The sequence below is a fragment of the Panthera tigris genome, chromosome A3, assembly GCF_018350195.1.
Source record: "Panthera tigris isolate Pti1 chromosome A3, P.tigris_Pti1_mat1.1, whole genome shotgun sequence".
NCBI lineage: Eukaryota > Metazoa > Chordata > Mammalia > Carnivora > Felidae > Panthera > Panthera tigris.
The window spans coordinates 101730014-101753873 of NC_056662.1; the positions used below are offsets into that span (position 1 = coordinate 101730014).

The 23860-nt window shown below is 40.1% G+C and overlaps 2 protein-coding genes and 1 long non-coding RNA gene across 5 annotated transcripts in view; 2 read left to right on the forward strand and 1 right to left on the reverse strand.

Annotated features, from left to right (window-relative positions):
* LOC122237379 lies at nt 1–19328 on the reverse strand. Its single transcript, XR_006215881.1, has 3 exons — nt 19237–19328; nt 3704–3873; nt 1–40 (listed from the first exon to the last, which is right to left on the reverse strand). It is a non-coding gene; the product is annotated as an uncharacterized LOC122237379 (long non-coding RNA).
* IL1A (interleukin 1 alpha) lies at nt 1038–9957 on the forward strand. Of its 2 annotated transcripts, XM_007082338.3 has the most exons (7): nt 1038–1165; nt 1784–1838; nt 2798–2846; nt 3603–3825; nt 5621–5794; nt 6952–7073; nt 9545–9957. In XM_007082338.3, exons 2-7 carry the CDS (start codon nt 1792–1794, stop codon nt 9740–9742), a joined length of 813 nt encoding a protein of 270 aa, XP_007082400.1. In that variant the 5' UTR covers nt 1038–1165; nt 1784–1791; the 3' UTR covers nt 9743–9957. The 2 variants fall into 2 exon arrangements, with proteins under 2 accessions (XP_007082400.1, XP_015393102.1); XM_015537616.2 differs by lacking the exon at nt 5621–5794.
* The window catches only part of CKAP2L (cytoskeleton associated protein 2 like), a 17231-nt gene continuing 12673 nt past the window's right edge, over nt 19303–23860 (forward strand). The window contains exons 1-3 of one of the 2 annotated variants that reach the window (XM_042981989.1): nt 19303–19627; nt 21575–21641; nt 23282–23333. In XM_042981989.1, coding sequence (XP_042837923.1) covers nt 19597–19627; nt 21575–21641; nt 23282–23333 — 150 coding nt within the window. In that variant the 5' untranslated portion in view covers nt 19303–19596. The remainder of the gene's footprint in view (nt 19628–21574; nt 21642–23281; nt 23334–23860) is intronic. The other variant, XM_042981988.1, reaches the window with a different exon arrangement.

Genomic DNA, 23860 nt, shown 5'->3' on the forward strand with positions numbered 1-23860 from the left:
CTCTCTCTCTGACCCTCCCCTGTTCGTGCTCTGTCTCTCTCTGTCTCAAAAATAAATAAACGTTTAAAAAACAAAACAAAACAAAATAAAACAAAACTTACATGGCTTAAGCTCCAACCAGGATACCTTCAACATTTATCTGCCAAGAATGTGGTGTTCTATCACCTGAACCGGGCCAGTCTCAGGATACCCGAAAAGTCTTTGATAATAACAGCCAGGCAACACTGATGTAGTGTCGTAGCTGAGTCCCCTCCCCTTCCCTCAACCTCCATTCTCAAATCCAGCCACCAGCTTTTGGCCGGGGCCTTGCCCATATTTCCTGAGTCACACTCCTTAGGTTAATTCTAGAAAAGATCAAACTTCTCTTTGGGCCCTGATGGAGGGGCACTTTGCTATAACATGGCCAGTGCAGAGAGTTCTCTCCTAAAGCTGTCACTTTGGTAGGAAATGGGTTAACGGTATTCAGAGGAGTAAGAAGATTAAGACTTCTGTGGGTATCATTTTTCTCTCCCCTACCCTGCCCCAACCAGGAGGCTGTCTCCTGACACTGAGAATGATTTATGCCTATTCAACCAAACCTCCCTCTCCAGAAGAGACAGATCATCTTCTCTCAGAGCCAACCCTCATCTGCCAGAGGCTGCCAAGCATTCCATCAATTCATACTCAGCCCTGAGGTACAAAAAAACAAATTTAGCTAAAACACAAGCCACAGCTCCCAAGCTCCTTTCCAACTCCAGCCATCTAGAAGTCTGATTTTAGGAGTTCTCCCCTCCTCCCCACCGTACGTTTTTACATTTCCTGCCCTTCTTCCCTTTTTCTAAGACCGCATGCTTACAACTGTTCAGAACAAAGCAATAAATAAATGAAACTTATTAGTTTCATTGAATTAGTTCAATAAATGAAACTTCTCTAACTTAAACCAAGTTAGAAACTCCCGGAATCTCTACAAGCAACACTACTACCAAGTACGCAGTGTGTCAGTATTTTGGCCAGTTTCCCGTTAAAGGAACATAAAAAACATACAAAACAATTCTTCCCTGTAAATTCCCCGGGTGACGCACACAGACCACGCCTACTTCAAGAAGACAAAAGGCCAAGAAGCCTGACAAGGGCCAAGTCTCCAGGCAGAGAGGGAGTCATTTCATTGGCGCTTGAATCAGCAAAGGTATTGTCCTTATCACATCTTTGACTTTTAAAATATAGTTTGCTTTTCTTCTTGGCTGTTGTCTCTCAAACCGCCTTCTCTGAAGATTAAGCCTCTTCCTTCCTTTCTTCCTTGGTTTGGTGTGTGAGTTAGAATCACAGTCAGATTTCAGAGAAGAATTCTTCCTGTTGATGGGGAACTGAGGGAATTGGCTTCATATGAGGGCACTGGTGAGAACAGCTGAGCCTTCCTTTGGAGGGAATCTGGACTACCAAACTATTAGGAGAAAACTGGAAATTTCCAACTCTCTCTCTTGCATCTATGCAAGGCAAATACCTCATTCTTGTGGGGGGTTTTTCTTTAATTTATCCAAGTTTTCATTGAATGCCTACTGTGTACAGTGTATTGGGTTGGGCACATAAAACTACCAAGTTTCTAAAAGAAGTTAATAATCCAGTAGAGGAGGCAGATACGTTTGCAAATAACTCAAGGGAGTGAAAAGAAGAATGGGGAAAATGCTGACTGTGGGCTAAGTCATTCATTAGGTTTCTCAAGAAGCACAAAGCACAGGTGGCTCCCTTTTCTGGCATTTGGTTCAGTGGCTGCTAGGCTGACGGCCACTGGTATTCTCTGTTGCAGAAGTCAAGATGGCCAAAGTTCCTGACCTCTTTGAAGACCTGAAGAACTGTTACAGGTAGGAAATCAATTCTATCTCTTATGATTTAATGAAGGGATCCAGGTACATGAGAATCCACCTCAGAGTTAACAGTAAGTAGCATGGAGCCCGACTGGCAAAAGTATAGAGATGTGTCCTACTGCTGAAGTCAGGGCAGGTTCAGTGAAGATCCAGAAACAGTAGGTACCCCACATGTTAAACTAAGATGGCACTAACAGGGAGGCCACCTTTTCAGAAAAACTATTTTTACAGTCTGCTGTGTCTTAGTGAATTTCAACATCTACTTAGACACAGCCTCAGTCAAGTTCACATGCTCTGATACAGTATTGGGTTTTCATGGACTGCCAGAGAGAAAAACCATTCTCAGGAAAACTTCTGGATCTCAATCTGGAACAGGCAATGGCTAAACAGCAATTTTAGCATGTGAATGCACATACACAGTCTAACCTCATTCAGACATAAGAGTAGGGTAAGTGAATAAAATTTAAAGAATACTTTAAACAAACATGGTATTCCCATTACCTGTTAATATACACTAACACAAACTAGGCTATCAAAATGTTGCTATACTAGTTCCCAAGTATAAACTATTAAATTTATTTTAGTGAACACATGAAAGCAATGTGTAACACATGACCTATTTGGCTAAAATTAAAATAAGGTGCCTCGAAAGCATTTCTTTTTTGAGGAGGTTAACATTTTTCCCTGAAATTCAACTAGAACTCTTCAATTTGTTAGCCAAGGCCCATTTTTATAGACAAAGTTCAAGGCCTGTCCCGATGATTACTAATTCCAAATTAGTGAGTCACAAATTACTGTATACATGTACGTAAATGTATAGAAGTCCTTAATTTTCTTAGATGACAGTAATGACCAGGTGTCTGTTACCCAAAGCTAATGTGGTCATTAAAATACATTGCCTGGTGACTGCAGTGATGTAAAACACAGAATTACATTCTCATTATCTTGTTTGGCAGTGAAAATGAAGAATACAATTCTGAAGTTGACCATCTCACTCTGAATCAGGTAAGAAAATGATGTAATTCTTATGGGATTGCTATTCTTTTTTTTTAAGTTTATTTATTTTTGTTTTGTGTGTGTGAGAGAGAGAGACAGAGAGAGAGAGAGCAGGGGAGGAGCAGAGAGAGAGAGAAACCATCCCAGAAAATAAAAATAGATCATACTAAGAGTTAACCACTGCCACCACTATGGTATGTTCCTTAAAGTCTCTTCTAGGTACATACACACATAAGAACAATTATTAGGATTATATCATATATAATTTTATATTCAGCTTTTTTCACTAGCAATACATCAAGGGCATTCCAGAGTACCGTGAACTATGAGATCACGACCTGAGTCAAAACCAAGAGCTGGAGGCTTAACCAGCTGAGCCACCCAGATGGCTCACAGGATTGCCATTCTTATGCAGTATTTTTTCTACCAGAACAAAACAGCAATAACTTGAATCCTCGATGTTTTGGTTTCACCCTTACTAGAGGTTCAGAGACCTGCAACTCTCCCTCCTAAGTGAGATCAACTGCCTCTCTACACTGACAGTTGATGGCACTGTCCATTCTCAACAGACTTTCCTAGGGAAAGGTGGGAGGGAGGTAGAAAAAGAGGAGAGTTTGGGGAGGGAGGGAAGAAGAGAGGGAAGCGGGGAGAAGACTGATGAAATAGAGACCCTTCCACCAAGTCTACTGAATACAACTTCTACTGAAAGGGATCTCATCCTATGACCATATGCAGCCCCTCAGTTTCCATGTTCCTTCCTCATAGAAATCCTTCTATGATGCAAGCTATGACCCACTTCATGAGGACTGTACAGATAAATTTATGTCTCCGAGTACTTCTGAAACCTCCAAGACATCCCAGCTTACCCTCAAGGAGAGTGTAGTGATGGTGGTAGCCAATGGGAAGATTCTGAAGAAGAGGCGGTTGAGTTTAAATCAATTCCTCACTGCTGATGACCTGGAAGCCATTGCAAACGAAGTAGAAGAAGGTAAGAAGTCAAGTGCAAATAATATCTTTGTTTTCCATTTTTAAGAACCTGGAGACAACAGAGCACAGGAGAAAATAAAACCTAGAATCAGTAACAAGAGGGCAACCAGGCATTAGTCTGGTAACTACAAGGAAGGAGAAGATACTTTCATCCTTCTCCAGTAGGGAGGGAGCAGCAGTGGTCTGAGTCTATAGAATACTTCCTCATGGGCTTATAGATAAAGGTCATGTAGCTTTTATCCTTATGGCAGAAAGCTGTCATATACTGTTAGTAGGTGACTATTTACAAGCTACATTCCTCCAGATAATAACTCTGCCCCCATTGGGCAAGTCACTTAACCTTTCTGTGCTTCAGTTTCCTCTACTGTAAAATGGAGATGATCAGAGTCCCTACTTGTTAAAATTAAATGAGTCAATACTTGCAAGCTGCTGGACTAGAATAATGCCTGGCATGGAAATACCCACTAAATGTTAGGTATTGCCATTACCCCTACTCCTATTCCTCCTACTTACTACTACCTTTGTTAATACTACCAATACTGCTAATTGATTAATGGCTGCATTATCTCTACACTTTATGACAATCTTACATTCTCGTTTGACAGATGAGGAAACTAAGCTCAGTTAGGTAAGTCACACAGTGTGTAAGCGGGAGAGCTTTAAACCAAATTCAGTTCTGATTATAACACTTAGGACTATTCTCCCACGCGTCTACTATACAAACCTCTACATGAAACATCAGCCCAATATTTTTCAGATAATAGCTTTTTAAGATAACAGGTAAACCCTAATACACATTCAGCCAGAAAACTGGAAGATACAAGAAAATGTAAAACAGAAAATAAAAATAGTTCATGCTAAGAGTTTACCACTGCCACCACTATGGTATGTTCCTTAAAGTCTCTCCTAGGTACATACACACATATGAACAATTATTAGGATTATATCATATACAATTTTATATCCAGCTTTTTTCACTTAGCAATATATCAAGGGCATTCTAGAGTACCAATTTTTCAACATTATAAGTAATATAACAATGAACATCCATATCGATAAATCGTCATTTTTTTTTTTACTTTTTTTAAAAAAGTTTACTTATTTATTTGGAGAGAGAGAGAGCAGGGGAGGGGCAGAGAGAGGGAGAAAGAGAGAATCCCAAGCGGGCTCTGTGCTGTCAGCACAGAACCCGACATGGGGCTCAAACTCATGAACCATGAAATAATAACCTGAGCCGAAACAGTTGGATGCTTAACTGACTAAGCCACCCAGAAGCCCCAGTAAATCTTTGTTTTTATCACTATTTATTTCCTTGGAATAGATTACTAGATGTAAACTTACTCAGAGCCATGAGGATTTGTGAAGCTACTGATATATCCACTATTCAGAAAGGGGGGTAGACATTTAGACCTGCATGTCCAGTGACATAGAATTCTTAACATATTCATTTTTTCTCAGAGTATATTCATTTGAAAAATATAGATGGTGAATGTTAGCAGTCTTCCTGGTTTCTTAGAAACCTCCAAACAACCAAAATGAAAATACTTCACAAATGATCTCTTTTTAAAAAAAAACACTGCCTAAGGAGTTGAAGTTTAAAAAGAAATAAGTAATCACAAAGATAATCCTAGAACCAACTCCGCTGACTGGGTGGCTTCACTTCTCTCTGTTTCTTCATCTGGATTGGAATATTCTTAATGTCTCTTCCATAGCTACTTTTGATGCTTGTATTAGAGTAGAAATATCATCTGTGTTTGTACAAAGACATCAATCTGAGCTTGTGATAATGGTTTTAGAAATCATGAAGCCCAGATCAGTAGCACCCAACTTCTATAGCAGTGAAAAATACAACTATCAGAAGATCATCAAATCCCAATTCATCCTGAATGACAACCTCAGTCAAAGTGTAATTCGAAAAGCAGGGGGAAAATACCTCGCAGCCGCTGCATTACAGAATCTGGATGATGCAGGTAAGTGGGCACTGAGTAGTAAGCTTTCTGATGTAGTATCTCTTAGATAGTCTTCTCCTCAGTTTTAAAGATAAGGAAACTGACTCCCAGAAATATGAAATGACTTACCCACAGTTACCCAGAAGCCAATGAGGGGCAATCACTCTCCATTAGAAAGCCTGCTGATCAAACTGAGAAATAAGCACCAACTAAAAAGAGTCATCATCTCTGATAACATAACTGTGAAGCGAAACATCCAATAAGCTGGGAATATTTTGGGGAGGATGAAACTTAGTGTCCAAGAAACTTAGCCACACAAATCCAATTTCCATGTTGTACATATTTTAGCTTCAGGACATGTCATCGGCATACAAAATTATTTTCAGAGCTCCACACGGGCTACTTGGCAATAAACAAACGGGGCTCCTTCTAATTGGACATACTTCAGAAAACATACTTTCCACTCAGACATTTACAAATTATTTTGTGTTCTATTTTCCTACTTAATATTATCTCATGTAATCTTCCCACATATTGAAATAGTATATATATTTGCCATTTTAATGGCACTGGAATATTCAATCATGTTGCTATGCTGGTCCCTTAGGTTTGCTCCAAGTAATTCTATTGCAAAGATTATTGTATATATAATTTTTCCCTAGGAGGTTATTTCTTTGGAGCATATCCCAAAAAAGGAACTCTTAGGTTCCTAGGGGTGAATAATTATCCAACTCTTATTAAGCACTGTTCTCTGAGGAAAACAACTACTTTTCACTAGCACTAGTAACATGATCGTATCAGCTTCCTCAAACCCCTCCACTTTAGGTTATAATGAACTCATGGGCTCACAAGTTGAAGGGTCTTGTCCCTCTAATGTAATTACAAGAGATTCAACAAATAGCCCCCAAGCATTCATTCAACATAGAAAATTCTGAAGACATCAACCAAGTATTTACCTGTCCAGTAAAAGCGGCAGACATTGTGAAGGATACAAAGATCTATGGAATTTCATTCTGGTGTTTACATCAGAGTTGGGGACCTAACTACACACACACACACACACACACACACACACACACACACACACACACATACACACACACACACAATTTACATAACATGGGATTTTATTCAAGTACAATGGATTTACTTTCTTTTTTGGCTTTTTTCTTTGCCAGTGAAATTTGACATGGGGGCTTATACATCAAAAGAAGATTCTAAACTTCCTGTGACTCTCAGAATCTCAAAAACTCGACTGTTTGTGAGTGCTCAAAATGAAGATGAGCCTGTATTGCTAAAGGTCAGTCGTCCTCAGTCTCCAATTGACCTCCATTTACATCCCATATGTTTGTGACTGATTCCAATAGACAGACACCCCTAGCACGGTGGCACAGTCCTCTTCTCTTCCTACCACAGTTTCCACCTGTCCACCTGCCCCTACCTGCTACTTCTCACCTATCCCCAGAGGCGCTTCTACGCAGGCCTTATGAGAAGGTAAAAATGGCAAGAGTGAATAAAAGGGAAATTACCTTCTTCCTTCTTTTTCCTTACCCTACCTGATCCTAGTCACTTCCCATCCCAGGGCATCCATTTATTCTATCCATCTTGAACTCTACCATCTGAGCTATATGATGGTAGGCCTTAGGACAATGGGGCCTGCTTCTAAGAAACTCAAAAAAGCCAACTAGGAGCAGACAGTATGAATCACCTGCCATTGGGCACAAGCAAAAATCTGGGAGCCAAGACTGAAACCCTGGCCTTTGACTCTATTGCCTCTCTCTCTTCATGGGTGCCAGCATTATCCCTCATCCCAGCCCCATCTCCACTACCACCTTTCCCTCAAGCATACAGACACACACACACCCACGATAGCCTTTAGATGTTTTCTCCACTGATAAGAGGTGACTCTTATTTAGTAAATGTATAATGCAAACCCCCAACTCCAACCAGGATTTTTGTGGGTGCATGTATTTCTCCACGTGGGTTAAGTGAGGTAAAAATGATATCTACAGACGAGGGCAGTATCTTCCTTCATGAATTCATTCAACAGGCATCATTTATTGAGAGCCTTCTATTTTTCAAACATAGTGCCAACAGCTACGTAGACCGTGGTGAGCCAAAATCCCTAGCCTTATAGAAGTTGGTCTTCTGGGGGACACAGACAGTAGACAAGCCAAAAAAACAGCAAAAAGTAAAAGATGCTGTAAAGCAAATGAAAAGGGTGCTGAGATAGAGAAAAATGGGAGAGTACTCTTTACATAGGGAGGCAAGAGCAGAGCTCCCTGTGAGATCTGATAGGAGCATGCCTTGCAAGGGGGCAGGTAAACATGGGCATTCTAAACAGAGGGATCTGAGTGCATCTGGGCTCTATACCTTCAAGAGTTTAAAGGCCACCTTCAGAGACCAGAAGGAACATTGTAGAACTGAGGCACTGTGAGAAGGAGGAAAGATAAGCGGAGGCTAGTGTTTGTGGAGCCTTGCATTTGGGTTTCATTTGAGGTACAATGAAAAGTCATTAAAAGGTTTCAAATAGGGAAGTGTCCCGACCTCACTTATATTTTCTAAACTAGAGAATAGATCACCAAGAAGGCAATGAAGAAAGCACAAAGCTCAAATAGGAGGTAATAATAACAATCATGGAACTGGGGGTGGTGAGGCAGATAAAAAGAAGTAGACAGAAACGGTTATGTTTCAGAGATAGAAGCAACAGGAGGTAGGAGAGAAAATACATTTACTTAGATGGGGAAAAAGTAGGAGAGGAATGGGTTTGGGAAATAAATTCCTTGTTGGCATTGAAAACCCCAAGGAAACCTCAAAAGGATAATCGGTTGCTTTATTTTTTTTTTAATGTTTTATTTATTTTTGAGACAGAGAGAGACAAAGCATGAATGGGGGAGGGGCAGATAGAGAGGGAGACACAGAACCGGAAGCAGGCTCCAGTCTCCGAGCCATCAGCCCAGAACCCGACGCGGGGCTCGAACTCAAGGTCGGTGAGATCGTGACCTGAGCTGAAGTCGGACGCTTAACTGACTGAGCCACCCAGGTGCCCCAATATAATCGGTTGCTTTAGATTAAAAAGAGCACAGAAGAAGCATATCAAGTTGAAATTTGAATTTTACTTTTCCATGAAAGTATTATTAGATTCTATTCATACTCGCAAGAATAGTACAGTCTAAAGAGATCGCAATTGTCATGGAGTTAGTTGCTGTTACACTTGGAAATGTGTGTGTGTGTGTGTGTGTGTGTGTGTGTGTGTGTGTGTGTGTGTTTTGGGTTTTTTAAACTTTTAATTGTTAGCTTAAATATGGAGATAAACATCTCTAATAATAAATTATTTTCCCAAAGATATGATCAGCACACTTAGAGGTCAAAATGTTTAGAGGTCTCAGAATTGCTAGTGCTCAGATTTTATGCAAAATGCCTTATGCTTATGTTGAAGGCAGGACAAGAACAATGTTCTACCCTACCTTCCAGGAAACAGTAAGACACGACTGTCATTGGCAATCCTCATGAATAATTTGGATTTCTCTCCAGTTACTTAAGGAAGTTAGCTATTAAGTGTGTATATGGTGTAGACTGGCCATACATCTAACAGGCATGTAATAGATGCTTGCTGAATGAACAAATGAGTGAAGAACCTATATCATCACATTACAGAGTCACAGTCCTAAAGTGCTATATTTCTTACAAAGGCCAAATGTCAAGGGATTGCACTTCAGTTCTTTGTCTAGAATCTTGTTTTCTAACATATCTCTGTTCTCCTAATTACAGGAGATGCCTGAGACACCCAAAACCATCAGAGATGAGACCAACCTTCTCTTCTTCTGGGAACGTCATGGCAGTAAGAACTACTTCAAATCAGTTGCCCATCCAAAGTTGTTCATTGCCACACGGGAAGAAAAACTGGTGCACATGGCAAGAGGGCTACCCTCTGTCACTGACTTTCAGATACTGGAAACCCAGTCTTGACTCTGGAGTCTACTTACTTGTGAAGTGTTTACAGTCCATATGTACTATGTACATGGAGGAGTCAAATCTTTTACTCTTAGTCACTTGATGAGCATGTGCTGAGCCTTTGTAATTCTAAATGAATGTTTACTCTCTTTGTAAGAGAGTGAGCAAGCTCTAATGGAACCAACATCAACATATAACGTTGTTTGTTATTTAAAGAATACCCTATACTTGAAATACAAATCAAAACCACCATGAGATACCACCTGACACCAGTCAGAATGGCTAACATGAACAACTCAGGCAACGACAGATGTTGGCGAGGATGCGGGGAAAGAGGATCTCTTTTGCATTGTTGGTGGGAATGCAATCTGGTGCAGCCACTCTGGAAACAGTATGGAGGGTCCTCAAAAAACTAAAAATAGAACTACCCTACGACCCAGCAACTGCACTACTAGGCATTTATCCAAGGGATACAGGTGTGCTGTTTCAAAGGGACACATGCATCCCCATGTTTATAGCAGCACTATCGACAATAGCCAACGTATGGAAAGAGCCCAAATGTCCATCGATGGATGAATGGATAAAGAAAATGTGGTGTATATATATACAATGGAGTATTATTTGGCAATCAAAAAAAATGAAACCTTGCCATTTGCAACTACGTGGATGGAACTGGAGGGTATTATGCTAAGTGAAATTAGTCAGTCAGAGAAGGACAAACATTTTTGCCTTCACTCATATGAGGACTTTAAGAGACAAAACAGATGAACATAAGGGAAGGGAAACAAAAAGAATATAAAAACAGGGAGGGGGACAAAACAGAAGAGACTCATAAATATGGAGAACAAACAGAGGGTTACTGGAGGGGTTGTGGGAAGGGGGATGGGCTAAATGGGTAAGGGGCACTAAGGAATCTACTCCTGAAATCATTGTTGCACTATATGCTAACTAATTTGGATGTAAATTAAAAAAAAAAAAAAAAAAAAGAACACCCTATACTTTGCAAACCACCAATCAATTTAATTATTCTTCTTCATAACAATCTTGGGAGAACTAGGGCTACTTGATATGGCTACCAAAAAGACTCTACCCATATTACATATGGGTTAAGTAAGTGAGGCATAAGAAATACCCACACAGCAGTTGGAATGAGAAGCCATTTGCCCAGGATTTCATTCCAACTGCTTGCCTTTAAATTGCTGATGGACCCTTAATCAAATACTATAAGTTTCTGGGACTTAGTTTGGTTATCTTCAAAATGGAGGGGGTGATACTTATACCTTTCCTGCCTCAACAGTATTTTATGCCAATCAATGAGATCAGTTTAGTAAAATGCTTTTTGAATGAAAATTTTGAGCCTCAAGAAGTCAAGTGTAAAGTATTTATTATTTATGTACATATATATTTATGAATATATTTTTAAGATAATTATAACATGTTATTTTATTTATGGCAATTATTTGTATTCTTGGAGTATGACTGATCATCCTTAACAACAGTAAAGAATGTTTTTCAGGCTAAATAGTTTTATTTATTCACACTAAGGCACTTTGGTCTAAGTCTTGCTTTTTGTAGTACCTGGAAGCTCTATAATTATGATAATAAATTTATATTAATATCTTGTGCTGATCATTGACAATCTTTCAATCCTCTACTTTTAAACTTGCTTAGCATGCTTGTGTCATTCAATTTCACCTGCTATCAAGTCCTACTAGCTAAAGAGGGATAAACTTAACTTTGGTGACCACGAGACAACTGTTAATCTAAACTTTCTTTTCCGGAATGTAAGCAATGTTCCTTCAACAAGGTTCTACAAGTTGTGATCAAACTATAGTGTTAAATTTCTATCAAAAATAAGGACTGATCCATTATTATAAATCATAATTGAATAAAACTTACAAAAACATAAGTCTGACACAATTATTTACTGTCTTAATCATTATTTTAATGCATGGTAATTAGGAACAAATGATAAAACTTCACATAAATAACCCTAATTAGTGTTACTTTATAAAACCAAACCAAGTTTTATGGTTTTTCTCTCCCCTTTGTTAGCTTGCCACTATGCACAAATGGTACTTAGAATGATAATATTCCCAGGGCGCATGGGTGGCTCAGACTAACACAGCCTGTAAGTGGGATCTTGTCCTTCCTATTTTAGATATCATGGTTTTGTTAGAAATTGACATTAGCTGTTGGAAAGCAAGTGACATTGTTGATTCAGTGTTTGTAGGCAATTCATACCTATAGGTCCTCAACCTAAATTCAAAACTTTAAATGTATCCCTGTTAAAATTATTCTTGTTAATTTAGCTTGTTCTTTCTAGATTGTTCCAGATTCTAATTTTTTTAATATACTGGCTCTTCCTCTTAGCTTTGTGACATTTGTAACAGACATTTGTGACATTTGGTGAGATTTTTGTTTATAGTATATTGCGGAGTATAAACAATAGGTTATGAACATTTTCACAGTGTGATCCTATTTTCATTTAAAATACCTACAATCTGTATTTAAATAATTATGGAAAGGTATACATCAATTTATATACACCGCATTATATAAAATGTTTCCTTTATCCATTGATGGACATTTCGGTTGTTTCCATATCCTGGCTATTGTAAATAATGCTGCAATAAATATGAAAGTGCAGATTATCTCTTTGATATCTTGTTTCATTTCCTTTAGCTTTTTACCTAGAAATGGAAGTCCTGGATCACACGGTAGTTTTATTTTTAGTTTTTTGAGGAACCTCTATACGGGTTTCTATAGCAGCTGAAGCAATTTATATTCCCAACAGCATGGCACAAGAGTTCCCTTTTCTCCATATCCTTGCCAACCTCTTGCTTTCTCTTGTCTTTTTTTTTTAATGTTTATTTTTCACTATCTGAGAGGGGAGGACGCAAGCAGGAGGGGGGCAGAGGGAGAGGGAGGGGTAGAGAGAGAGGGAGAGAGAGAATCCCAAGCAGGCTGAGTGCTGTCAGCACAGAGCTTGATCTTACAGAACTGTGAGACCATGACCTGAGCCAAAATCAACAGATGCCTAACGAACGAGCCACCCAGATGCCCCTCTCTTGTCTTTTTGATGACAGCCATGCTAACAGCTGTGAGGTTGATGTCTCTTTGTGGTTTTGATTTGCATTTCCCTGATGATTGGTGATGTTGAGCATCTTTTCACGTTCTGTTCACCATATGTATATCTTCTTTGGAAAAGTGTCTATTCAGTTGCTCTGCCCATTTAATTGGAATGTTTGGTTTTTTGCTATTGAGTTGTATGTGCTCTATATATTTTAAATATCAACCCTTTATCAGGTAGATGGTTCACAAATATTTCCTCCCATTCTGTCAGCTGCCTTTTCATTTTATTGATGGTTTCTTTAGCTGTGCAGTTTTAGTTTGATGTAGTCTCACTTGTTTATTTTTGCTTTTGCTGCCTCTGCTTTAGTGCCATATCCAAAAAGTTATTTCCAACACTGATGCCAAAGAACTTAACTTCCTGTTTTCCTGTTTTCTTTTAGGAGTGTTACAGTTACAGGTCTTAAATTTAAGTATTTAATTCATTTTGAGTTGATTTTCATTTATGGCATAGGATAGGGGTCTAGTTTCCCAACACCAGGTATTAAAAAGACTGTCCTTTCCCCATTGTATATTCTTGGCTCCTTTCTCAAAAAGTAATTGGCCATATATGTATGGGTTTATTTCTGGGTTCTCAGTTTTTTTGTATTGGTCTATATGTTTTTATACCACTACCATACTGTTTTGATTACTATAGCTTTGTATTGTAGTCTGAAATGAAAATGTGAAACTTTACAATATTAATTCTTCCAATCTATGAATATGGGATATCTTTCTACTTATTTGTGTCTTCTTCAATTTCTTTTATCAATGTCTTACAGTTTTCAGTGTACAGATCTTTCACCGCCTTCATTAAATTTATTCCTATTTTACTCTTTTTAAAAGAAAAAAAGCGGGGGATTATTGGGGTGCCTGGGTGGCTCATTCAGTTGAGCATCCAACTTTGGCTCAGTTCATGATCTCATGGTTCATGGGTTCAAGCCCCGCATCGGGCTCTGTGCTTACAGCTCAGAGCCTGGATCCTGCTTCGGGTTCTGTGTCTCCTTCTCTCTCTGCCCCTCCCCTGCTCATGCTCTGTTTCTCTCTGTCTCTTGAAAAATGAATAAACATTAAAAAAAATTTTTTTAAGGGTTCATTTATTCTTTTTGAGAGAGGAAGAGATATCAGAGTAAGGGCAAAGAGAGAGGGAGACAGACAATCCCAAGCAGGCTCTGCACTGTCAGCACAGAGCCCAACACAAGGCTCACACTCACAAATTGTGATAACATGATCTGACCCAAAATCAAAAGTTGGACACTTAACCAACTGAGTCACCCAGGTACCCCATTGATGCTATTGTAAATGGAACTGTTTTCTTAATTTATCTTTCTGATAGTTCATTGTTAGTATATAGAAATGCAAATGATTTATGTATATTGATTTTTATGCTGTAAATTTACTGAATTCATCTATTGTTTCTAACAGTTTTCTTGGTAGAGTCTTTAGAGTTTTCTATATATAATATCATGTCATCTGCAAATAGAGACCATTTTATTTCTTCCTTTGTGACATGGATGCCTTTTATTTATGCTTCATTGTTCTGGCTAGGGCTTCTGATACTATGTTGAATAAAAATGAGAGTGGGCATCCTTGTCTTGTTCCTGATCTTAGAGGGAACGCTTTCAGCTTTTCACCACTGAGTATGATGTTATACTTGTATGATTTGGGCTTGTCATTTATTATGTTGAGATACACTTCTATACCCAGTTTGTTGAGATTTTTTAGCATGAATGGATATTGAAGTTTGTCAAATGCTTTTTCTGCATCTATCGAGATGATCATATGAGTTTTATACTTCTTTTTGTTACTGTGGTATATCACATTAGTTTATTTGAAGATGTTGAACCATCCTTGCATCCCTGGAATAAATCCTACTTGATCATGGCTTATGATCCTTTTAATGTACTGTTGAAATCAGTTTGCTAATATTTTGTCGAGGATTTTTGCATCTATGTTCATCAGGGATATTGGCCTGTAATTTTATTTTCTTCTAGTGCCCTTGTCTGGTTTTGATATCAGGGGAATGCTGGCCTCATAAAATGAGTTTGGAAGTGTTCCATCCTCTTGTATCTTCCAGAAGAGTCTGAGAAGGATTGGTATTAATTCTTCTTTAAATGTTTGGTAGAATTCACCAGTGAAGCCATCTGGTCTTAGACTTTTTTCTTTTTTTTTTTGGTGTTGGGCAGGGGGGAGGCGGATTTAATAATTGATTTAATCTCCTCACTAGGAATTGATCTGTTCAGAATTTCTATTTCTTCATGATTCAGTCTTGATATATTGTCTATTTTCTAGGAATCTATCCATTTCTCTTAGTTGCTCAATTTATTGGCATGTAATTGTTCTTTTGTTTTTCTGCCGTATCAGTTGTAATGTCTCCTCTTCACTTCTTAATAATTTTTTTTTTTTGAGAGAAAGAGAACATGCAAAGGGGGCAGGGGGTGGACAGAGGGAGAGAGAGAGAATCATAAGCAGGCTCCATGCCCAGCACAGACCCTGACAGGGGGCTCAATCTCACAATGATAAGATCATGACCTGAGCCAAAATCAAGAGTCAGACGCTTAACTGATTGAGCCACCAAGGAGCCCCTCCTCTTCACTTACATTTTCATTTATTTGAGTCCTCTCTCTCTCTCTCTCTCTCTCTCTCTCTTTCAGTAAGCCTAGCTAATAGTTTTTCTATTTCATTTATCTCAGTATGTATGATTTAAAAACATGAACTATACATAAAATGTATTTTGGTATATGCAAATTATGCCTTAATAAAAAGGCTAGTTTTATTTTTCATTTACAAAAGGAAAAAGTATCCCTATTCCATTTCTTCCTTTGTGCAAGCCAAGTATCTTATTTTTGGTACCCTCTCTCAACCCTGGCCTTGACATGTTCACTTATTTGAAATTGTTCTATAAGGTCATTTATCTTTCTTGTGGATAAATTTCTTGCCTCCCTCCCCGTTCCCCCAGCTACTTCTACATAGTATGGTTACTATACTGAAAGTCTTTCCTTTTTAAGTAATCTCTACCCCCAACATGGGGCTCAAACTCATTACCCCAAGATCAAGGGTCACATGCCCTACCAACTGAACCAGCCAGGCACCCCTGTATTGAAAGTCTTTAAAGGGAGAAAGCTCTATTCATTCAATAGATAATTATTTAGTTCCTATTTGGTGCCAGGCACAATAGCTATAATGGTCTGCTCTCATAAAACTTACACACTAGCAGGGAGAAAGATAAACAAATAATCAAGCTAATTACCAAGGGAAACTCAGGAAAACTTCCTTGAAAAAGGTATGTCTTGCCTGAGACTAAAGGATGATAAAGAGTTAACTAAAAGATAATAAAAAGACAAATGACCCAACTGAAAAATGCACAAAGATCTAAACAGACATTTCTCCAAAGAAGATCTACAAAAGGCCAATAAGCACATGAAAAGATGTTCAACATCAATAAGCCATCAGGGAAATACAAATAAAAACCACAATAAGATGCCACTTCACATCCACTAGGATGGTTACAATCAAACAGATGGACAATAACTAGTTAGTTAGGATGTGAAGAAACTGGAACCCTTATACACTGCTTGTGGGAATGTAAAATGGTGCAGCTGCTTTTGGAAAACAAGTCTGGCAGTCCCTCAAATGGTTAAACATAGAGGTACCATATGACCTAGTAATTGCACTGCTAAGGCATATACCCAAGAGTATTGAAAATATATGTCCACAATATAAACATGGATGTTCATAGCAGCATTACTCTTTTTTTTTTATGTTTACTTATTTTTGAAAGAGAGAGAGAGAGAGAGCAGGGGAGAGGCAGAGACAAGAGGACCCAAAGCAGGCTCTTCGCTCACAGCAGATTCCAATGTGGAACTCGAACCCATGAGCCACAAGATCAAGACCTGAGCCCGAGTCGGACACTTAACGGACTGAGCCACCCAGGTGCCCCGCAGCAGCATTATTCTTAATAGCCGAAAAGTGGTATATTATTCATACAGTGGAATGTTATCCAGTCATAAAAAAGAATGAAGTACTGACACATGCTACAACATGGATGAACCTTTAAAATATTACACTAAGTGAAAGAAGCCTATCATAGACCAGATACTGTATAATTCCATGCATATGAAATGTCCAGAACAGGCAAATCTATAGAGATAAGAAGTAGACTAGCACTTTCCAGGGACTAGGAAGAGGGAAGAATGATGGAGAGTGACTGCTAATTGTTATGGGGCTTCTTTAGGGGGGGATGAAAATGTTCTAAAATTGAATTGTATACTCTAAGTGGATGAATCATACGGTATGTGAATATCCCAACAAAGCTGTTATGGTAACAGTAATAAGAAGAAACCAGGGGAAAATGGGAGGAAGAGTTCAGCTCCCAGACAGGAAAATATGGAAAGGAAACGAAGGGGAAAAAAGCAGTGTGACCAAACTACAGTGAGCAAGGAGAGAGCAGTATGAATTGAAACTGAAGAAGTAGACAAAGGCCAGGCCCTTCGGGAGCTTGTAGGACTTTAGTGTGAGAGCAATGAGAAGCCATTAAAGCCACAAGGAGAACTACAGTGGATATGTTGCCTGATAAGTTGAAAATTGCTAAACCTATTTAGCTTTCTTTCCACACTTTGTGTTCCACCGAATATTCCCTCAACTATCCAAAGAATGTAGAAAAGGGTGCAGAACTGGCCTATGTTGCTCCAAAGAACTAGGACCGATGAGCAAGAGGCTTACTTGAGCTCATTTTATAATTATATTTTTTTAATATTTCTTTATTTTGAGAGAGAGAGAGCACACAAGCAGGGGAGCGGCAGAGAGAGGGAGAGAGAGAATCCCAAGCAGGCTCTGCCCTCTCAGCACAGAGCCTGACACAGGGCTCAAACTCACAAACCATGAGATCAGGACCTGAGCCCAAATCAAGAGTCGGACGCTTAACCAACTGAGCCACTCAGGCGCCCCCTGAGCCCATTTTAAAGAAAGTTTCATAATAATCAGGGCTTTCCAATAACATAAGGTGGCTCCCTGACACCAGCAGGGTTCCTGCAAAGATGCAATACCTACATGGGATCTGTAGGATACTCTAGCCCTGAGTAGAGATCAGTCAAGATAACAGGAGCCCCTTTCTTACTCATTAACCACAAACGCTCCTGCCCAGCTGCTAGAGTTAACCATTAGGTGGACTCATGGTCCTAGACAAAGAGTCCAGAATTTTCACTAAAATAATTGATAGGTGTCCTATTTTAAGCATATTTGTATACAGGTAATATAAATGTCAAAATGCATAAATCCAGGAACCCCAGTATGGCTCCCTGCTAAACTCCCCATTTGTGGTCAAAGAACTGCTGCAATCGCTTCATGCCCAGCTGAGTACCCAACCGGTGAAGCAAACATGGCAAACAGGGGCCCAGACATAGCTGTCTCTCTTTACCCATAGCTGGCCCAGAACATTTCACCAGCATCCAGGAAAGAGGAACCCTGACATGCAGAATGTCAGAAACATTCCCCAGGTTGCTTCATGAAACCAGGGAATAGTCAAAACAGGGGGCAGGCTTTGAAGGAAAATGTTTTAGGGCTGAAATAAGAAGAATGAGGTATGTCTAATGCCTCAGGAAGACTGGGCCTGCCCCCCTCATCCCTTTCTCGGTTAGGCATATACCCAGCTGATGAGGTCAAATAAAAAATATATAATAAAAAGCAGCCACCTTGAAAGCGGTATGGCGCTTCCCCCAAAGTTAAAAATAGAATTACCATATAATCCAACAATATTGCTTCCCCCAGAGAAGTGAAAGCAGAAATTTCCACAGGCAGCTGCACCCCCATGTTCATAGCAGCGATATTCACAACAGCTAAGGGGTGGAAGCAACCCACAGATGAATGGATAAACGAAACTTGGTACACCCAACGCATACAATGGAATATTATCCAGCCTTAGAAAGGAAAGAATTTGGGGAGGAATTCTTCCACATGCTACGACATGGATGAACCTTGAGGATTTAATGCTAAGTGAAATAAGCCACAGAAACACAAGTACCGGACGATTCCACTTAAATGGGGTTCCTAGAGTAACCAGAATCACATAGACAGTGAAATGGTACTTGCCAGGGCCTGAGGGGAGGAGGCAAGGGGGAGTTCCCATTTCATGGGTATTGTGCTTCTATTTGGGAGGATGACCAACTTCAGGACGTGGACGGTGGTGAGGGTTGTACAACATTGTGAATGTACTTAATGCCATCGGACTGTACACTTAAAAAGGGTTAAAATGGTAACTTCTGTGACGGATATTTTACCAGTTAAAAACAGCAGCCACCCTGCAGTACTAAGAACTTAGGGCTTTTAAATGCATGAGAACTTTCACACGTAGAGCTAATATACTGGTGTGGACCCCCGAATTCATCAGATTTGGGGTTTACCTTGTTTTTTCAGAGCTCCTGTGAACCTTAGGGTCTGAGAGGAGTAGGGCGGTCCTGTCTACGCGGGCCAAGCAGGTTTCCGTGACTGACTCCACAACCGCCCCTCCCACCACTCCTCCGAAAGGACCAGCCAGTGTGTCGCAGGTCCCACCAGCCGTCTTTTATGCCCCGGGAGCTGCACGTTCTTCCAATCAAAGGGAAGAGCCAACCGCAAGGCGTCTATTTCCTTTTGTCCCGCCCTCCCCTGCTTCCGACTGGCGGGTTTCAAACCCACGGGAGCCAATGAGAGCGAGCGGACGCGCTGTGTTCCAGCCGTAGCTCCAGGCGCGGGTTTTGAAGAAAAACTGTCGCGGAGGAGTCATGGTGCCACCTCGACCGTCCGCAGCTGCCGGTGAGTATGACCGTGTACCCTCGCGTCTCCCAGGCGCTCAAGCAAGGGCGGGGAAGAAAGGAGGCCACCAAGTGAGTTATTTTCGCGGATGGAAACACTCGCCTGTCTGCCTCGGTCTCCGCTTGGGTGTTTCCAGTCCAGGGAGAGCTGACGGGAGCCCAGGCCCTGGCCCAGGGTGAGACATCTGGCCGGGGCTAGAGGAGAGGGGATGCGGGGCCAGATGCCTCAGAGGCATCTTGCCAGTAATTCCTGTAGCAGCTCTGCAAGGAGATGTCATTGTCACCTCGTTTAGGTAGAGAACCTGAGGCCCCTTTCCCGGGTCGCACTTCCAGAAGGAAGCCAACCGCTCCTGCCGCGATCCAGATTTGGATCCAGAGCCTGGGCGTGGTCCTCTGTGCTGCGTCCTGAGCTTTGACAGCTACCAAGAGGCTGGGTCTGACCCTAACAGGAGGCACTGGGAGTTGATGGTTAAATTTGCACTGAGAGCTGAGGGTCCTGGGTTCCCTGATCTCTTAAATGTACCTAGAGGCCTTAGCTATCTTTCCAAATACTACTCAGACACCACCTGCTCCCCAGTGCAGACAGTGTTTTGATAGTTTCAGTAATAATACCTATTGACTGTCTGCTAGGTCCTGGGCACTGACCTAGGTGCTTTACATAATAGCTCTTTTAAAGTTGGGCATTTCTGTCTCCATTTTTATAGGTCCAGAGGCAGCAAGGTTTGCTAACTTGCTAGAAGTCACAGAGCTGGGTTTCCAACCTCGTCTGTCAGTCCCTGCTCTCTACACTGCCTGGCATGGCGTAAAATGCTTAATTCTCAAAGCTGTCTCCTAGGGAGTCATCAGAGCCAGATATCAAAACACACAGCACTGCAGTTTAGATCAAATTAAGAGTAATTTTGCACCCTTATAGCCTTTTTTTGCCATTATTTTTTTAAATTTCTTTTTAACGTTTATTTATTTTTGAAGGAGAGAAAGATAGTGTGAGCAGGGGAGGGAGACACAGAATCCGAGGCAGGCTCCAGGCTCTGAGCTGTCAGCACAGAGCCCAACACCAGCCCAAACCCGCAAGCCTTGAGATCATGCATGACCTGAGCCCAAGTTGGAAACTTAAACAACTGAGCCACCCAGGCACCCCTTCTTTTTGCCATTATTAAATTTTAGCCTTTTCCAACCACCTATTCCCCTCACTCAGTCCCTGCCTCTGAAATCCCATAATTCTTTCTTTGACGCTTTCTTATGGTACCTAGTTTTTGCCTTACATTGTAATTATTGTTGTGTTTATTTTATCCCCATACTACATTGAAACTTCTTCAAGACAGAAATACTGAATTTTCATCCCCTCACAAATGCCTTGCTTATTAGAAAGTCAGCCATACAATCGATGTTTTCCATGAACCCCCCTAACCTGGCCTATTTTGGCCTGAGGCCCAAAGGAAACCACGTAAGGGTTTGTGGGCAAAATTCATCATCCCTGTCAGAAAAAACATAATTAATAAGACCAAGCCTGGTTCACCAGCTCAGGTGAGCCAGTAATAGATTTCTTCATGTAAAGCATAATATTTTGTAGCTGGAACAGTGGCCGTGAGCAAGGGCTCTGACACTGGATAAACCTAGTTTCAGATCCTAGCTTTGCTACATACTGGCTGGGTAACTTTGGGCATATCATTTACCCTCTTTAGATTTCAGACTGTAAAATACCTAAGAAAATTGTTGTGCGGATTAAAGAAAGCAATGTAAGTGTGAAGAGCTCAGTGTAGGACGCAGCATACAAATGATGTTGTTGATGTGGACATTAACTTAGAGGCAAACTTATGGGACTAGAGACTTTATCATATATGATCCAAAGCCAAAAGCACTATAGAAAAGTACCATCTTTTAGAAGATAGATGACCTGGTTAAAATCTCCAGCTAAAGTTCTGTTGTTGTTGGCTTGCCTGTTTTGCAGAAGAGCGGCAGAGAAAGCTCCAGGAGTACCTAGCAGCCAAGGGAAAACTGAAGTGCCAAAACACCAAGTGAGTGTGTCTCACCCAGTTATGCAAGTTTTGTTGCCCTGGTTGCTCATAGCAATTTAAAGCCTTTCAAAACATTGCCCTTTTGTGTGTGGTCTACTCAGACTGCACTGAGATCCTATGATAACTCAGGAAAGGGTATGTTGGTCCAGACATGACAAAAACCCTGGCCAGTATCTAGTACACTGGCAAGACTAAAGCACTATTATTGTGGCAGTCTCTAAAGGGAAGAGGAGAAGGTCCACAGTATTACCTACAATACTTTTTCTGTCCCTGTCCTTGCTTTTTTTTTCCCCCCTGGGAAAGTGGTTCTCATGAAGGCTAAAAAAGGTCGAAGAGTTGCGTGACCGTGGTTCTGTTGTTCCTTGCTAAAGCAGGAGAGCCAGTTATAATCAGTCCTCCATAGCTGCACGCCAGCATCCTCCAGCCTGACCTCTGTGGTCATTCTCTTAGCACTTACTCTTGAGGTGGACAGAATAGGACTGTTCACTTTTGTCTTTTGTCAACATCTTGCTACTGTAGTGGTGTTACTAGTCCCTCTTGCTTAGCATTGATATATTCTCCCCGTGGCGTGTTGCTAAATTTTTATTTGGAAATGAATCTTTACAAAGCTAGCTTGGACTCTATATTTTAGTTTCCTTTTACTTTGGGGTTTTAACTCTGTTTCCTCGATTAAATAAATCTGATTCATTTATTCAACAAATACTTATTTAATACCTGTAATGTATCAGTCACTCTTGGTTCTGGAGATCTGGTGCTTAACAAAACAAAGAGGTCCCTGCATCTCCAGGGTTTATGTTCAAGATGGGGGAAACTAACAGCAAGTCATGATCAAAGTCCTTGTTAGTGTGAATTATTTTTGATCCATGCAGATTGAATCATTCTAAATTCTCCTCTATTTTCCTATGCCTTTTTACATTTTCTGTCTCACTGGCTAGATTTCATATGTGCTCCTGTTTTTTTAGTTGTATCTCTTTTTTCACTTCTGAATATTCATTATCTGAAGACACTTAAACTTTTTAAAGAAACTGTTAATTACCTTATTTGACATTGTATCTCTAGTGCCTGGCACATTGCACTTGTTCAAGGATTGTAGTTCGAATGAACAAGACTATGCAAATATGAAGAAAACACCTACATTTCATTAATCTAGTTAGAATGCTATATTTATGCGTGGGACATCTCTGAAAATGATTACCAAAACATGGGTAAGAGTGGTGTGGTCTGAGGAATAGAATAGTGGGACTAACGAAGGGATAATGAGACTATTGGATATAATTTTGAAATATTTTACTATCTACAGAAATTCCAATGATTTAAAATTCTAATCATAATAAATTTAAAAAAAAAATTTTTTTTAATGTTTATTTTTGAGACAGAGAGACAGAGCATGAACAGGGGAGGGTCAGAGAGAGAGGGAGACACAGAATCCGAAGCAGGCTCCAGGCTCTGAGCTGTTAGCACAGAGCCCGACGCGAGGCTTGAACTCACGGACCATGAGATCATGACCTGAGCCGAAGTCGGACGCTTAACCGACTGAGCCACCCAGACGCCCCATAATCATAATAAATTTTAATTACTATACTTCCCAAGCCTTGCTGATCCTTCTGGACTAAGAATTAATCTTATTTTGTCTTTCACAGGCCTTACCTAAAAGCCAAGAATAATTGTCTGAATCCTCCACCTTCTAAATCTGTAAGTAGAAATTAGTCTTTTAAATAATAATCATTTTAGATGATTAATAATAAAAACAACAAAGATGTTTGCAACCTAAAGACTATGTTATGCAAAGATATTTCTCATAAATAAAAGATCAATTTGGTTTAGTAAGAGACAGAACCACTTTTTGAAAAGTACAGCATATTATAGTTCTGCTTTGTTAATCAAAAAAAATTCTCAAGTGCACATTGGTCCTCTTAATAACTAACATTAATGGAATATTTACTATGCATCTAGCATTACATTAACTCATTGAGTCCTTACAACCTTATGAGGTAGGTACTTAGTAGCCCCATATTACAGATGAGGGAACTGAGTCACAGAAAGGTTGAGTAACTCCCCAAGGTCACATAGTTATTACATGACAGAGTGAGAGCCTGTGATCTTAACCACTTTGGTATGCTGCCATGAAGTTAAATGGCTCTGTAGTCATTAAAAGGGATCATCTTATTGTATCTTCCAAGCTACTTAACAAGATATGCTTCCCAAACAGTTCAATGCAG

Excerpts from the sequence above, each read along its gene's own strand:
- IL1A (XM_007082338.3), top strand. The coding sequence starts at position 1,792 with ATGGCCAAAGTTCCTGACCTCTTTGAAGACCTGAAGAACTGTTACAG. Across the intron at positions 2,847-3,602 it reads ACCATCTCACTCTGAATCAG|AAATCCTTCTATGATGCAAG; the intron begins GTAAGAAAATGA and ends CCTTCCTCATAG. Across the intron at positions 7,074-9,544 it reads ATGAGCCTGTATTGCTAAAG|GAGATGCCTGAGACACCCAA; the intron begins GTCAGTCGTCCT and ends TCCTAATTACAG.